General features: G+C 34.2%; 2 protein-coding genes across 3 annotated transcripts; both read left to right on the top strand.

Moving 5' to 3' along the window:
* Positions 1 to 55: 55 nt before the first annotated feature.
* LOC11441465 (probable protein phosphatase 2C 76) lies at positions 56 to 6,390 on the top strand. 2 transcript variants are annotated; one of them, XM_003602164.4, is made up of 9 exons: positions 56 to 357; positions 459 to 726; positions 1,553 to 1,680; positions 2,493 to 2,591; positions 2,816 to 2,974; positions 3,352 to 3,438; positions 3,982 to 4,073; positions 5,086 to 5,160; positions 5,930 to 6,390. In XM_003602164.4, the coding sequence occupies exons 2-9, from the start codon at positions 464 to 466 to the stop codon at positions 6,119 to 6,121; spliced, it is 1,095 nt and encodes a 364-aa protein (XP_003602212.2). In that variant the 5' UTR covers positions 56 to 357; positions 459 to 463; the 3' UTR covers positions 6,122 to 6,390. The 2 variants fall into 2 exon arrangements, with proteins under 2 accessions (XP_003602212.2, XP_024635500.1); XM_024779732.1 differs by having other exon boundaries at positions 99 to 357; positions 464 to 726.
* A 4,304-nt stretch (positions 6,391 to 10,694) lies between these two features.
* LOC25489781 (uncharacterized) lies at positions 10,695 to 15,236 on the top strand. Its single transcript, XM_024778517.2, has 3 exons — positions 10,695 to 10,846; positions 10,942 to 11,073; positions 12,612 to 15,236. Exon 3 carries the CDS (start codon positions 12,721 to 12,723, stop codon positions 14,830 to 14,832), a length of 2,112 nt encoding a protein of 703 aa, XP_024634285.1. The 5' UTR covers positions 10,695 to 10,846; positions 10,942 to 11,073; positions 12,612 to 12,720; the 3' UTR covers positions 14,833 to 15,236.
* The last annotated feature ends 688 nt before the right edge of the window (positions 15,237 to 15,924 follow it).

Genomic DNA, 15,924 nt, shown 5'->3' with positions numbered 1-15,924 from the left:
CGTATGATTATTTACATACAAATAATACTCGACTCGTTTCACGCTACACGTTGTTATTATTGTTAAAAAAGAAATATTACTATTAACTCTGTTGTTCTCACAAGTGTCCTCCACCCTCATCTCATTCTCATCTCATCTATCCATTTTAGATTCAAACAAACAGTTTTTTGATTGATTGATTCTACAAAAAACAAAATTCAGTTATCAAGATGCGTCTTTAACATTCATCACCTTCACATTTCTTTCTTTTTTTCCTTTTCAATTAGATCACAATACATACTCATTATTTCTTAATCATTTAATTAACATTTCTTAATCTCGTGTTTCGAATGCATCGTTACGTCTTTTGAATCGAATGTGAGTAACGATTCAACACCGATCTTATTAATTTTCGCATTTTCTCATTCAATTATTTTTGATGTGATGTAGTAAATAGTAATTTTTGTGTATGATTCTAGGGTAGATGGTATGCGGAATTTTGATTCGAGCTGGAATTTTCACCAAGAGATTGTTGCCATTCAATTACGTTCGGAGGAAGTGTTTGCAAAGAGTTGTTGTTTTTCATTCACAATTTGTTGCGAATCGCGTGTTTAGGAATAAGTACATAGGGATGATGGTTGATACAGGTTCTATGTCAACAAGGGCTGGACCCTCTGTGGAGGATACTGTGTCCCACAAAGAGGATGATTCTGCTCGTTCTGGTTTTGTTACTGGTGGATGCAAGAGGTTGATTGATGTTATTTTCATCATTTACTTGCTTGATTTTAAATATGGAAAATGTATGTGCTTGCTATGTTCGTCCAGGATAATTGTTTGATCCTCTCATCTTTGTTGCCGAGATAGTAAAGTAGCATGCTTTTTACTTTTTACATTAGATTTTTATCTTGGGTCGAACTGATATTTATAAAACTGGCTTATAAGGTGATCGGTATAACTCTTGTTAAGCTTTATCTCTTTTCCATGTGGTACTTGAGTTTTTCGTAACATTTATATCTCCATTTGGTCATTGTAAATCCAGGATCAAAGTATTGGCTATTGGGGTTGTAGTCTATAATGTTGTGCGTGTTTGGGTTGTTGTAGCTTGTAAGATTTTTTTTTGGAAAGAATCAATTTTCCAATTATTGATTTTGGAAATATCTGTTTTCTTCTTGGGGTTCTTATCTCGGAGGTTTGGTTATTTCTAAGGATTATTTTTTATTTTTTTACCATATGGGGTTAAAAATGGAGGGATTATTCATGGATCAGTTTTGTTTGTAAGATTGCATCAAAAGTTCATTTTTTTCCATGTTTTTACTCATCCCCATGAAAACGATTTTGATTTAAATGAGGTGATTAGAGTCAATACTACAACCATAGCCCTTCCCACTAGATCGAGTCAGATACATGATATTCATTTCTACTCTTAGGACAAAATTCCAATAGATGTGATATTTTAGTAGGGGCATACAGTGGAAGAATGGTTGTGTGGTTGGATTTGTGTTGTACTTTATGCTTTTTTCCTATCTATATTGTGATCAAGTTGTGCTTATGTCGCTGAATTTTTAATTGGCAGTGAAGATGAAAGACTTAGCTGTGGGTATTCAAGCTTTAGGGGGAAGAGAGTGACCATGGAGGATTTCTATGATATTAAGACATCAACCATTGATGGCCGATCAGTGTGCTTATTTGGAATATTTGATGGTAAAAATTTCCGGCCTCATTGCCTACATATATTACTAATGGCAACTTATTATTTAGTTTTTGGCCCCCAGCAAAGAAAAAATAGGAGAAAAGTGTAACATCCGAGTGTTCATAGCATTTAATATTATACCAAAACAGTTCGTGAGTTATACATGTTTGTGGTTGTATGTCATGTTCCTGTGGTGTAAATCTTAAGCAGAAAAGCTTGCTTTAAACTCTAAAAGTCATTTGCCTATGTTGATATTTCAAAGAAAAATCAAAACAATAATGACAGAAATAAAGTGAAAAAATAAAGCAAATATCCTAAATCAGTTTTGATCTTTCTCTAACTAACCGTGTCTTTATGAAGCCTTCGTAGCTAATAGAGACATGCTGTTTCATGTTTGAACATAGTCCCCATGAGCTTTCAACAAAATGTATTGATTCTAGCTGAAAATTCAGATGTGAAATTGCTAAATCTGGAAACGTTTCCCTGACATGCCTGCTTCTTGAATTAAGTTCCACCAAATCCTCAACGCCCTTTCCTCATATTTTATTTTCCATTTTTTAATGCACGGAAAGGACTAACATTGCAAATATTCAGAGGTTAAGCAGTTTGATTTTTGACATTGAATGTTGAAGCTAACACGATTTTATTTGCCTACGGTGAAATGGGTTATGGATATTTTAGCTTAATGAAACTAAGGAAGAAAATATGACATTAGCTGCTATTTGGGGTGCATTTTTATCTGTTTGCAGATGTCAATGATCATAAAGGTCATCTGTTCTGTTGCCTTGAGAATTTCTAAATGAGTTTTTAATATTCCATGCAGGTCATGGTGGTTCTCGCGCTGCTGAGTATTTGAAGGATCATCTTTTTGAGAATCTCATGAAGCATCCGAAGTTTTTGACGGATACCAAATTGGCTATAAGTGTGTTTGAATTTCACTTATTATTTCTTGTAATATTGAAGACATGTCACTTTTTACCATTTGTTGATACTTTCTTGTAAAATCTGACATCATCCGAACCATTTGAGTATGCATTTATTGTGTTAGTCCTATTTCATTCAAGGAGTCTAGGGTTGGTTCATGGAGTGCTATTCATTTTTCACTGTCTTATATGTGCATGTTTATTAACTTAAGTAACCTTGCAGGTGAAACATATCAGCAGACGGATGCTGAGTTTTTGAACTCTGAAAAAGATAATTTCCGGGACGACGGTTCTACTGCTTCAACCGCTGTTTTGGTTGATAACCGTCTTTATGTTGCTAATGTTGGAGATTCTAGAACTGTTATATCAAAAGCTGGAAAAGGTGGCATTTAGATTACCTACTATATTTTGATTTCTTCATGTTGCATTTCTTGTCTAACCCACTAACAATATTGGCAGTGGTTAACTCGTAGCATATTTATTAAGTTTAAGCAAAGTTTCTTTTCTTAAAAACGAATTCATATAGTGATATGATTACCAGAGAAAACTTGTAATGTGAAATACAATATTAGTGTAGAATATAAATATAACTACATAAGAGATCACTTGGAAATTAAAGCATTTCTAACAAGACTAGGGTTTCCTTGTCTGCTCTTTGGGTTCTTGCATTCTGATTTTTCTTACTTACTTTCATTTAAATGCATTTTGAGAACTATAGTATGTACAGACTTCTTAAACTTGAGATTTTGTTTTTGACAGCAATTGCTCTCTCTGAAGATCATAAACCTAATAGAAGTGATGAACGGAAGAGAATTGAGAATGCTGGGGGTGTTGTCATGTGGGCAGGTATCTTGGTTTTTATGTTGAGAATTTACTACTCTAGATGGTTCTATTATTGATAATATGTTTTTGGTGCATTTGTGCAAGATACAATGGGGTTGTTTTGAAATCTGATGTGTATCAATTTATCATTGGTCGAAGATGAGGTTTGAAGTTTTTTGATGTTGACATCGGAAGTTTGTGCAGGTTTTTGTTGACATAATAACATGCATGAAGTATTATCTTCTGGCTGATCGATACGTTGTTAAGAAGTGTGAAAAATTTGAACCAAAAAAGTGTAAACTGCGTAATTTGTAAACGTGTTTCTAGCTTATATGTCTTTAGATGTTCAATGTTTTGTGATACAAAGTAACAATGAGAATAGGCGTGCAGTATTTTGACATTTCATTGATGTATGCATCTGTGTTCTCAACTTATGTTAGATTGGAATAACATACTCCATATATCTCTGCCTTGAAATTCTCTGTCCATCCAAGGGATGTATTTGATTTAGAAATGAGACGAGTAGCTTAGGGAAAATATATTCACTTGTGTTTATCTGCTGGTCAGGTACTTGGAGAGTTGGAGGGGTGCTAGCAATGTCCCGTGCATTTGGCAACCGTATGCTGAAGCCATTTGTTGTAGCAGAACCTGAAATCCAGGTGATCCTTGATTACCTTGTGTGGCATAATAAAAGTTATGCAATCTATTGCTTGATTGTATGGTCAAGCTAGAGATCATTTTCTCTGCATGGATACCAAATCCTAACAGTGAATGTAGCTAATGTCTCTTAACAGTGAGAACAGTGTAGTATTTTTGTAATTAAAAGTAAAAACAGGAAATGAAAATATAAGTATTTATAAATATAGTGTGGGGTTGAGGACTTGAGAATTTTGCAACTGGGAAGAAGTGACAAGTGAGAGAAAGAAGTGAAGTTATCACAGCTAATGAGAGTAGAGAAAATCGCTATCGCTCCAGTTCCAGCACATGTGTGTATGATCTATTTAGCTGAAATTGTGTGGTTATTTAAGAAGATAATATTAGTTTTATATAAATTTTTATTGGGTAAGGCTTGGTTGTTGTATATAATTTTTTATCGGACCACCGTTTTAACATTGAAACTATAGGAATTGGGTAATTCGGTCTGTGAAATTAATGAATTTTCAAAATGATCCATTATCGTACTAGTCTTTTTTATTGCTCAATTTAGTCCTTCAAATTATCTTAAATGGACTCGTGATAAAAAAAATAAAAAATCAGGGATCAGTTTGAAATTTCGTAATTTCGGACCAAATTAACTGATCCCTACTATATTAGGGGTTAAATATACAATTTACTAGTTTTTTTTAGATCCATGTGGATTTTATCCATATTTGTGGGAACTTCAAAACATTTTGTCATGTAAGTAATAGTTTCAAATACTTTTTTGTAAGCCATGTCCCCTAGTATAGGAATTGAGATTGAATATTTTATTTGCAGCAATTTCTGTTGCCCTCCCTACTTTAGCAAGAAAACAATTAGACTATCCATTTTCCGTTGATGATGCAGAAGGCCTTAACTTATATTTCCATGATGTGGATAATCTTAAAGAGACATCATCTGTGTTCTGAACAATTGCATGTTGAATTATTGTATTATGTTGACATTCTGCTTTATTTCCTCGTATATTTTCAGGACCAGGAGATAGATGAAGAAACTGAGGTGCTTGTTCTTGCAAGTGATGGACTCTGGGATGTAGTACAGAATGAGGTAAGATCGGTCTTCCTTCTCAGCCCTGCATTGCTTGTTGCTTTCACATAATCAGGCAGGAGTTGTTTGTCATTAGTAACAAATACAATTGGTAAAATAAAAAAGAAACGATAATGAGCATGAAGATGTATATTTCAGCTGGTGGAATGCCGTGTTTTCACACTTTTAGAACCTAATCCTATCATCAAATCCCCCATGTAATATTTAACGATTATATCGTTTAAGGGAAGTGAAAGAAAGGACTGCCTGATCACATTGTTTTGTTTAGCATATAAGATGGGACGTGGAAATTAATAGATGGGTACATGTGGGTTTGGGGAGTCTGATAATGAACTATTTACTCGTTATTTTGGCCACTTCTTTTTAACTAATGTGCGGCAATCCCTTGAAAGTAGAAGGAGATGGGTCGCTTCCCTTGCCTGTTGGTACCTAGTTTATGGAAATTAGGATTCTGTCTTGTCATCCTTTAAACCTTTTTTTTTTTTTTTGCAACCAAACTTGTTTGTTTTTATTGATATGGGACATTGGTTGGAAGTTACCAATACTTTAAATGAAGATGAAGATAAGTACTCAACAGTCTTGGACCATTAACCGCAATTTATTGTGTCGGCAAACTGGCATGATTTATTTTTAGACCAAATAAAATGTGTTTTTTTTTTTTTTCCTTCTGTGCTAGAGTGAAATATTTTGTTTAAATTGCTATGTTGTGTTTATTTGTCTCTTTGGTGCTTGGGTATTTATTTCTTTCACTTTGCCATCCTTTTATCAGGATGCTGTTTCTCTTGCACGCGCGGAAGAGGGAGCTGAGGCAGCTGCTCGTAAGTTAACGGAAGCCGCTTTTAATCGTGGTAGTGCAGATAACATTACTTGTATTGTGGTACGATTCAATCATGAAAAAAGACACGCAGCTAATCCTGATAAAGCTAGTACAGCTAGCAGTCAGCATGAGCAGAGACAATGAAAAGCACACGAACATGTGCTTGATTTATTGAGGGAAGAGTCTGCACATGCATGATGGCTGACCTGTGCATGTCAAACAACTGATAATTTGTTTATTCATCCGTTTTGTAATGTAAGTCACTCTTGTATTGTGATCATTTATGGATTCATGCTCTTTCTAAAACTTATTATGGTGTTTGCTATAAATAAGTTTATGGCTTGTAGAGGCTCCAGTTTGGTATTTTTGTTTTGTATCTAATAAATTCAACGTGCATCTTTTTGCGTTATTCATCTTTTGTTCTTGTTTACGCAATTGAATTCAGCAAAATCACATAAAGAATTGTACATGTACGAGAAAAGAAAGAACAAAAAATACAAAATAAAAAATAAATAAAAATATTTATACTTTATCACTCTTACCATTCAAAAAAGTATTTTACCATTCGTATTAAAGTTGGAAATTCCTTTTTGGTATTGAAAAAAGGGAATTATTAACAAATGTCCTTAGAGCACTTGATACGAAGTCTAGTGAGGAAACTTATTAAACTCATCAATTTATTTTTTATTTTTATTTTTTCTTATTCAAACTCATCACTTATTTTTATTTTTGTCTTAACAATTGTTACCATGACCCTTAAGAAAATTAGCATCGTTTATCTTGCACAAATAATGTAAATCTCTCCATTTAAATAATGTAAATCTATAAATGGATTGTATTATTTTGTTATAGATTTACTTCTTTTAAAATGAAAAATCTATTTAAATGGAAAAGTGATGAGTTACAATTGTAGTATAATTGATGAGTTACGATTGTAGTATGCTTAATGCATAAATAATGTACTCCATCTTGTTATAAATATAAAATGTCTTTTTTTCTTTTAAAATTTATTAAATAACTAATGTATTTGTTTTATATTATAGACAAGATACATTAAAAATTATTCAAAGAACTTGAAAAAAATAATATTCTTTTAAATAGTAAATCCTAGACCCATAGTTTGTGCGACTTCCTCTGCCTTGCAGATTTGGTGGAAACTAATCATTGGAGCATGAAAACACAGACATCAGAATTATCTTTTACCAAGGCCAGCAAATTACACAAAAATTCAGCTGTAAACACTTGCTAGAAATGGCGCAGTCAAGCTCTTTCGAGTTTAATGGTAAGCAACTAAGCAAGTAAATAAAAAAGTATATACTACCGTCAGATTTATTCACAACAATTGAGTATTGAATGGCAATGCATGTAGCTTGACAATGCCTAGAAGTTGAAAGGCTTTATGAATTTTTATTTTTTTTGGTGAAGAAAGGCTTTATGAATAAAAAGGAATGTTTGACACCCACTTAGGTCTAGTGATCGAGACGGGTAGCATAAGAAAAACAAATAATCTGAAATTCTGTTAAAAGATACCTGCAACTTAAATTGAGTTGGATGAGTCATGTTGTATTGGTGACTCTTTATTGATATAATTAGGAAACATTTGCATCAACTTGGTTTGAGTGCTCCTTCACAAACTTGTGTTGCATTGTGTTTCATGGCAATTATGGGTGATTTGCGGATTAATCATCCTGAAAAACAATGCAAGAAAAAGATAAACATTATATGCATAGAAAATAATATTAAAATGGCTATGAAATTAAAAAATGACATTTATAAATCTAAGATATATACTTTGTTTTACAATTTTTATAAGAAGTAAGTTTTGTCATGTTTTTTTTAGTAGTGATATATGTACACTTCTTTGGTACAACTTTTATGACAACTTTAGTTTTCTCTCTTTTGATTGGTCAAAAATAATAGAGAGAATAAGAAGATAATGTGAGTTTGAGAGAGAAAGTTGTCAAAAAATTATTAGAAAATGGTTGTACAAATATCATTTTTTTATTTTATAGTGATATACACTTTTGGGAGTCTTTTTTAATGTCTGAATTCAAATCAAACAAACACGACCATTATTTATTGATTTTGGGATATCATTTTGATGTCATTTGAAACTAATCACTTGAGATTCAGATTAAAGCGTCACATTTTATTAATATTTATTTTATTCTGTATTATATTAACAATGTTATCATAAAAAAATGATATACATATGTGTATTTTTATAATTATTTATTAATTCATTTTTTCAAAAAAAAATAATTATTTATTAATTCGTTGTAGTTTATTTATGTATTTATTTATTTTAGTAGTATAAAATTTCTAGAATGTTTGAAAATAAAATTTTATTTCCAAATTTTCAAAAAAAAATTTCTTAATTTCTGAAAATACATGATCGAATAAATAAACAACTAGTTAGTTAATTATCGATTTTGTTTGATACATCTGTTAACAATATTTAAAAAAAGAATAAGAGACTTTTTTTTTAAGGAAGAATAAGAGACTTTTTATTGACTTCTTCATTCTTGCAATTATACTCTTAACTAAATTCACATATAAAATATTGTTTGTGTCTTTGAAAAAAAATGAATATGATAGGTTACAATCTAAAAGTCATAAATATCTATACTTATGATTTGATTTAATTTTATTTAAAGAATGTAAAATGAAGTATATTTCTCCAAAAATAATTCATAAAAATACATCCAGTACAATGTGTACTCAAGGCAGATCAAAGTTCAACATTTTGGCATAAAAAATAAAGAACCAAAAAAGAGCAAAAAAATAAAGAACCAAAAAAGAGCAAAATGCTAAACATAAAAATACATGAATTATCCAATGCCTAGAAACAATAAGGGACCAAGTCACCAATTATGATAACTAGAAGCAAAAGTAGCGTTATTAGCTTTCAGTCATCAAAAGGAATAATCTTTTCCAAAAGTTGAACAATTGAATATTCCTTATTATTAAAAAAATCTTATTATGTTCTTTCCAGATTTCCCACACGCAGTGTTGCACCGCGTTTTAGAATCACCTATTACATTACCAAATTGGCTAAAGTGATATGTGATATCGGCTTGATCAACCCAGATGTTCCCAACCAATTTCGAACAAGATACCAAAGGGAGCAAAAACAATGGCAACCTAAAAACAAATGAGTAGTCATTTATGGTTCAACGCAACCACTCACGCAAAGTCGTAAGTCATTATGTAAAATACCACGACGAGTTAAATTATCTTTAGTTGTCAGACTATTATGGAAGAGTCACCACGAAAACACTAACACCTTCAAGGGAACATGTTTAAGGCAAGATATATTTGGAATCGATGAAACATGACCTGGAGTGTAGCTAGTAAGAAACAAGTATGCGCACCACCAACTGTGTATCCACCAACTAAATCCAACTTCCAAAGTCGTTGATCCTTATGTTCAACCTGCAAAGTTATATTTTGAAGTAAAATCCTACAGTCTCCTACCAAATTCTCCTCCATATCAGCAACCGACGACCACTTATGCTCAGACAAATCAAACAACCTACGAAATCTATCTCGTAACGACAACTCACCCAACCAACAATCCGTCCAAAAAAAAGTGCTTTCCCCATTCCTAACCTCCCAACTAATATTGTCCTCAAACCATCCTCCCATCGTGAGTCTGACATCATTTCGAACCCGAACCATCTCCCTCCACCAAGCAGACCCATCCCTACCTCTGTCTTTCAACCTCGCCTCTTCCACTCCATACCTCGCCTCCAAGACTCTAAACCACAACCATGTTCTATCCACCAACAACCTCTAACACCACTTACCCAACAAAGCAACATTGAACTCCCAAATCCTCTTTACCCCCAAACCACCAACCTCCTTCCCCATACAAATAGAACCCCAATCCACCTAAGAAACTTTCCTATTCCCCACCCCCCCAAAAAAAAAAAAAAATTAATTGAAAAAAAAATTAACAGAGGAAATGATACATGAGGGAGCCTTGAAGAAGGAAATGGTGTAAACAGGGAGAGATGACATGACAGACTTAAGGAGTACATGACGACCTCCAAGGACAAATTCCTGAATTTCCAACCGGAGAGTCCCGACTTTGTTCTATGCATTAGTGGATCCCAAAACTTCAGCCGACGCGCATCACTGCCTATAGGCAGCCCTAAATACATAAATGGTAACCTTCCAACTCGACAGTTCATTACCTTAGATGCTTAACTCAACCAAAAATCACTGACATTCGCCCCAACCAACTCACTTTTATGAAAATTGACCATTAAACCTGATAGTGCTTCATAAAGGAGAAGAACGACGGGCATTGCTTGCACATTGGCCCAAGACTTCTCACCCAAAAACAAAGTATCATGAGCGAATTAAAGATGGAAAACAACAACAGGCTTGGTCAACCCCATATAATAACCTAAAAACAAATTACTTGCTACCATACCCGACAACCTTCCATCTAAATTATAATTTCATAATAAAAAATATTCATAATCTACTTATCTTAATGCAATAAAAAAAATAGACGAAAGTGTCTATCTAAACGTTAATTTCTTACACACAAAATATATAAAAACCGAATCAAACCAAACCGAAACAACTTACCTTTCATGGGAACAAAAAATGCAAGACCATGGTTAAAATTTAACCCTAGTTAAGTTAATGGGTCCCAATCCATTATAAAAAGGTGCATTTGGCTTAAGATTAAAAAAAAAAAAAAACTTAAGACAAGAAAAATAAAATCATTACCAACAGCAAAGCAAAGTAGTAAAATTGGGGGAAAATAGATTCTTCACCACTTTGACAGATGGGTCACTGTATATCGTGACCGTCTTCTCAGATTCAAATTCCAAACTCTTTCTCTCCAATTAGGTAATTCCATTTTGCTCATAATTTCCACTCTACGAAAAATTTCGTGCTAATTTTTTCTTTGCTAACACTTTTCGTTTGATTTCAAACTCGCGCAGGTTTTAGGGTTTTTATTTTTTGAAGATTTTCAAGCTCAATTGTGCTTTCTGTTGTTCGTTTCGAATTCTTCAGCTACTGTAGATCTATGGCGGGATTCTGTTAACTTTGAAATTCGTGTCATAAAATCACAGGTTGATTTCCGAACACTTCGCATTCCGTTAACCTTTTTTCTTATTTTAAGATTTTTGTAAGAATTTCGAATATTTTTGCGTTGTGTGAATTTCATGTATCAATTGGATCATTTTTTATTTTTTTTTGGTTTGTGTAGTAGTTTAAATTTTTTTATTTGTTTTTGATTTTGATGATTCAAATTTTGTGATTTTGATTTGTGATTAGTTCATTCGAGCTAATTGATCATGGAATACGCTATTTTTTTAATTATGTTGTGTTAGTGTATGTAGTTTGGAAACGAATAGTTGATTACTGAATGTTGTTTATTTATGATGTTATTATGATTATGAAACTGGAGAAGGTGCTGTTAGTTGCATTTTGGTTTGGCAAACAAGTTATAACTATATGATTTGTGGCAGTTTGCAGTTCATTTTTATGTCGACTTTGTGGAAGAAAAAGTAAATAAACTTATAATCTAAAATAGCGCGTTTCTGAGCATGTTGAACTCGGTCTTATTTTAAGTGTTGGTAAAAACTTGGTATGAGGAGAATTGAAGTATTGGAAATATGTTTTGGTTATGTGGACGGATTTTGTATGAGTATTCGAGTAGGATATTATTGTATATGTGGTTTGTCTTATTGCTATACCTTAAGGTTTGTTTGGATGGGAGGACTTATTTTTCTTTGATTATCAAATATATTTCAAATTATGGACTTCACCGTCCAAAGCCCTCCTCTCTAAACTCTTCAAAATCCAATTCCCAAGCATACCCTATACAGTGTTGTCAAATCTCAGCCATGGCGGATATCGGTGGCGTTTTTTGGCTTTCTGCCATGTGGCCAATTTTGGGATGGATGGTGATGCCACGGCATCATACATCGGACATGGTGGCGCTATATGTCAGCCGGTATGGCGGGTTTTTAACTCTCTGCCATGGTCGGCCATCGACAACACTGACCCTATGATTTGCCTGTAAAAAAACTCATGTTTACTTTCTGCTCTTTAAAAGTGTACTTGATTATTTGATTAGGCGTTGTAACTATATATGTCAGTGCTACATCAGTTCTATGCATTGATAGGCTGACTTAATTGCAAAATCTGTTTCTACATAAGTTCCACTTGAACTATAATTAAGGATCCAGGATTTCTTGATAGAAAACAAGTGCTGACATTAGTATTGTTATTCCTGTATATCTTGTTTCCATGAAATCACATCAGAATCAGGCCTTGCTAGAGATCATGTCCTAATCTTGTAATTGGGCAACATTTACACTTTAATTAATAACACGTCACTCTTTGACACACATAACATATGTTGTTTCATACAGGTGCCAATAGAAATTCTTTATGATACTCGATGCAAGAGACCCCATGTTAAACTGAATATTCTTACAAGTTGCTCACATAATTTCAGAATTTATAGTCTTTTTCTGTAATAGCTTTGAATATTGATGTGATGCATACTTTGAAAAGCTGGTTTGCTTATAATTGTTGCCCATCACACCTAAATCTCTAGAGTTTTAGTGGTAAATCTCAGTTTGTTTCTCTGTTGGTTCAGGTACAAGGGGTTTCCTCAAGCAAAGGTGGCTTGCTATAAAGTCCAATCTTCGTGTTTAAATCATTTGTCTTTTAGCTAAGTGTGGGGGAAAATATATCAAAAGCTGGAAATGATGGAGTGCAACAAAGATGAGGCAGTCAGGGCTAAAGAAATAGCGGAGAGGAAATTTTCTGAAAGGGAATATATTGGTGCAAAGAAGTTTGCTATCAAGGCTAAAAATTTGTATGCTGATTTGGAGGATATTTCCCAGTTTTTGACTACTATTGATATTTATATATCTGCTGAGAACAAAGTAAGTGGAGAAATGGATTGGTATGGTATACTTGGAGTGAGTCCCTTTGCTGATGAAGAGACTGTTAGAAAGCAGTACAGGAAACTGGCTCTCACCCTTCATCCTGACAAAAACAAGTCTTTAGGTGCAGAGGGTGCATTTCAGCTGGTTTCAGAGGCATGGAGTTTGTTATCAGATAAGACCAAGAGACTAGAATATAACCAGAAGAGGAGTTTGAAAGGCTTCCAACATACTACTCCAAACCGTGCTGGGCATCCATCAAATGTACCTAGTTCAAATGGTTATTATCATTTTAAGAAGAATGCAACTTCAAATGTGAGGACTGGGAATCATAATGCTCGGGCTCCTGCCACTTCTGCCCCTCCACAGAAAAAGGCTGAAACCTTTTGGACTATCTGTAATAAGTGCAGGACACATTATGAATATCTCAGAATTTATTTGAATCACACTCTTCTATGTCCCAACTGTAATGAAGCTTTTGTGGCCATAGAGAGGAGTCCTCCTCCCAATGTTTTTAAGCCATCAAGTTTGCCCTCCCATCAACAGCACCAGAATTCACGACGTCATCCTGGAAGTAATAATTCAAACCTTCAGTGGGGTTCCCACTCCAGAATGGCTGGTTTTGGTAGCGCCGATGGATCGTCGTCTGTGGCCGCTCAAGCTGCAAGTGTCGTGCAAAAGGCAAGTGAGAAAGTGAAGAGAGAAGGAGCACCATCAATTGCTGAATGGGAGAGGATTCAAATGTCTAAGAAAGCTGATGGTTCTATGAAGAAAAGGAAGGTAGATGATATTCACGTTAATGGCTATCCAGGATATACGGCAAATCATTTTGCTACGGGATCTGGAGCAGCAGGTTTGGGCAGTTTCTCTGGATCAGGAAAGGCTAACTTGGAAAAAGAAAGGACCTATGGTTTTTCAGGTCTTGGAGGCAAACATTACAGCATACGAGAGTTGTCATTGTTTGAGTTACGAAACATGTTGATGGATAAGGCACGGAATGAAATTAGTAAAAAACTTGAAGAATTGAGGTTAATGGCTGAAGCTAAGATTGCCAACAAGAATAAGAGACAGAAAAACATATTCAATGACAAAACAAGTGGTTCAGAGAAGTATGGAGAGTCCAATGTTAATGGTAACAAGCATTTTTCTATTGATTCTTTACCTGTCACATCTGATGGTACAGTTAAGAGCCAAGCCTATGTTACAATCAATGTTCCAGATCCTGATTTTCACAATTTTGACCTGGATAGAGCTGAAAGTTCCTTTGCAGAGGACCAGGTCTGGGCTGCTTATGACGATGATGATGGAATGCCTAGATATTATGCTAGAATTCACAAGGTGATCTCCACAAAGCCATTTAGAATGCGGATTAGTTGGCTTAACTCTCGAAGCAACAGTGAATTGGGCCCAATAGATTGGGTAGGTTCTGGTTTTTATAAAACTTGTGGGGATTTCAGGACTGGCAAGCATGAAGTATCTGAATCATTAAATTCATTTTCACACAAGGTTAGGTGGACAAAAGGCACCAGAGGAGTTGTCCGCATCTTTCCAGGTAAGGGGGAAGTCTGGGCACTTTATAGAAACTGGTCTCCTGATTGGAATGAACATACTCCAGATGAAGTGATACACAAGTATGACATGGTGGAAGTACTTGATGATTTCAGTGAAGAGCAAGGTATATTAGTTACTCCCCTTGTTAAGTTTCCTGGCTTTAGGACAGTATTTCGAAGGCACCAGGACCAGAATGAGGTTAGGAGGATTCCTAAAGAGGAGATGTTTCGATTCTCTCATCAGGTTCCTAATCACTTGCTCAGTGGCCAGGAAGCTCATAACGCTCCAATAGGTTGCCGAGAGTTGGATCCAGCAGCTACACCTTTAGACCTCCTTCAGATAGCAACAGAAGCTAATGAGGCAGCAGGTAATGTTTAGAAAACCTGAGTAAGACACATAACCTAAAGTTCAGTTCTACTGAAGAACATGCATTTTGAATAGGAGAGAGGATGCTTCAAAACCTTATAAAGCAGAAATGTTCAAATGAGGATGGCAAACAAAAAATGGGACAGTAGATGATAATGCACAACATCGTGTGACTGTTTATGCAATAGGCCTGGGAAATTAAAATTAAAATTTGATGAAATACACCCCCTCTTACTCCACATTTTGATTTTGTAAGCCTGACCCAGATAATCTCTAGTGTCTTTTGGTTTTTTGTTGTATAATTTTAAGACATGTTATTCCTAGACTATATATGGATGTCCATACTCATGGTGAACACAGTTATTATTATTCATCAATCTGCAAGCAAGATGATTGATTATACTGTTCTTCTTGGATTTTATGCCTTCCCTGTTTGGTTATTTGCTTTTCCAGTTTATGGAGATGCCTTTACTTGCGTCTGATTCATTTGCTTTTCCAGTTTTTGAAGTAATTCCTTTATAATATGAAGCGAAAATAGCATTTTTTTTTTAAAAAGTTAAAAAATTATCTCTATTATCAGTATCCAAATATTATTTTTAAAAAGTTTTTAAACAAATGTACTTGTTCCTGTGTGATCTACGCTGGGTCTTATTATGTCTCTGAGTTTGTTTTGAAGATGAACTAAGTATAAAAAATTCGCTTGGCAAGGAATCTATCTTGATGGGCAATGTTGATTATATACTCAACCAATGGTGGACTAATCCTTCCTAGCGGTTGATTATTTTTCAGTTTTTACTTTTTATTTTTGTGGATTTTTGACATTACAAGTTTTGGTAGTGGGCCTTTATGTTATTTTTGGGGATTTGTAGGCATTGTTTTTTTGTAGATGTGATATTTCACTTTGATTAATATTTACGAGTTTGTTTGAAAATGAAATTTGAATAAAAAACTTTTTTGACAACGAATCTATCTTGGTTTACATTGTTGATTATGCACTCAATCAGCGGTGAACTGATTCTCTAAAGTTTGATGGATTGTTTTCAATTTTTTCTTTTTTCTGTGTGTATTTTTTGATGTCACAACTTTTTGGTGGTGCGCGACTAT

The sequence above is a fragment of the Medicago truncatula genome, chromosome 3 (genome assembly GCF_003473485.1).
Source record: "Medicago truncatula cultivar Jemalong A17 chromosome 3, MtrunA17r5.0-ANR, whole genome shotgun sequence".
Taxonomy (NCBI): Eukaryota; Viridiplantae; Streptophyta; class Magnoliopsida; order Fabales; family Fabaceae; genus Medicago; species Medicago truncatula.
The sequence above is the reverse complement of the archived record's forward strand: the minus strand, read 5'-3'. Positions and strand labels throughout refer to the sequence as shown.

Coding starts and splice junctions, on each gene's coding strand:
- LOC11441465 (XM_003602164.4), top strand. CDS start 464: ATGGTATGCGGAATTTTGATTCGAGCTGGAATTTTCACCAAGAGATTG. Junction 1,681..2,492: donor CTTATTTGGAATATTTGATG/GTAAAAATTTCC, acceptor TATTCCATGCAG/GTCATGGTGGTTCTCGCGCT. Junction 3,439..3,981: donor GGGTGTTGTCATGTGGGCAG/GTATCTTGGTTT, acceptor TCTGCTGGTCAG/GTACTTGGAGAGTTGGAGGG.
- LOC25489781 (XM_024778517.2), top strand. CDS start 12,721: ATGATGGAGTGCAACAAAGATGAGGCAGTCAGGGCTAAAGAAATAGCG.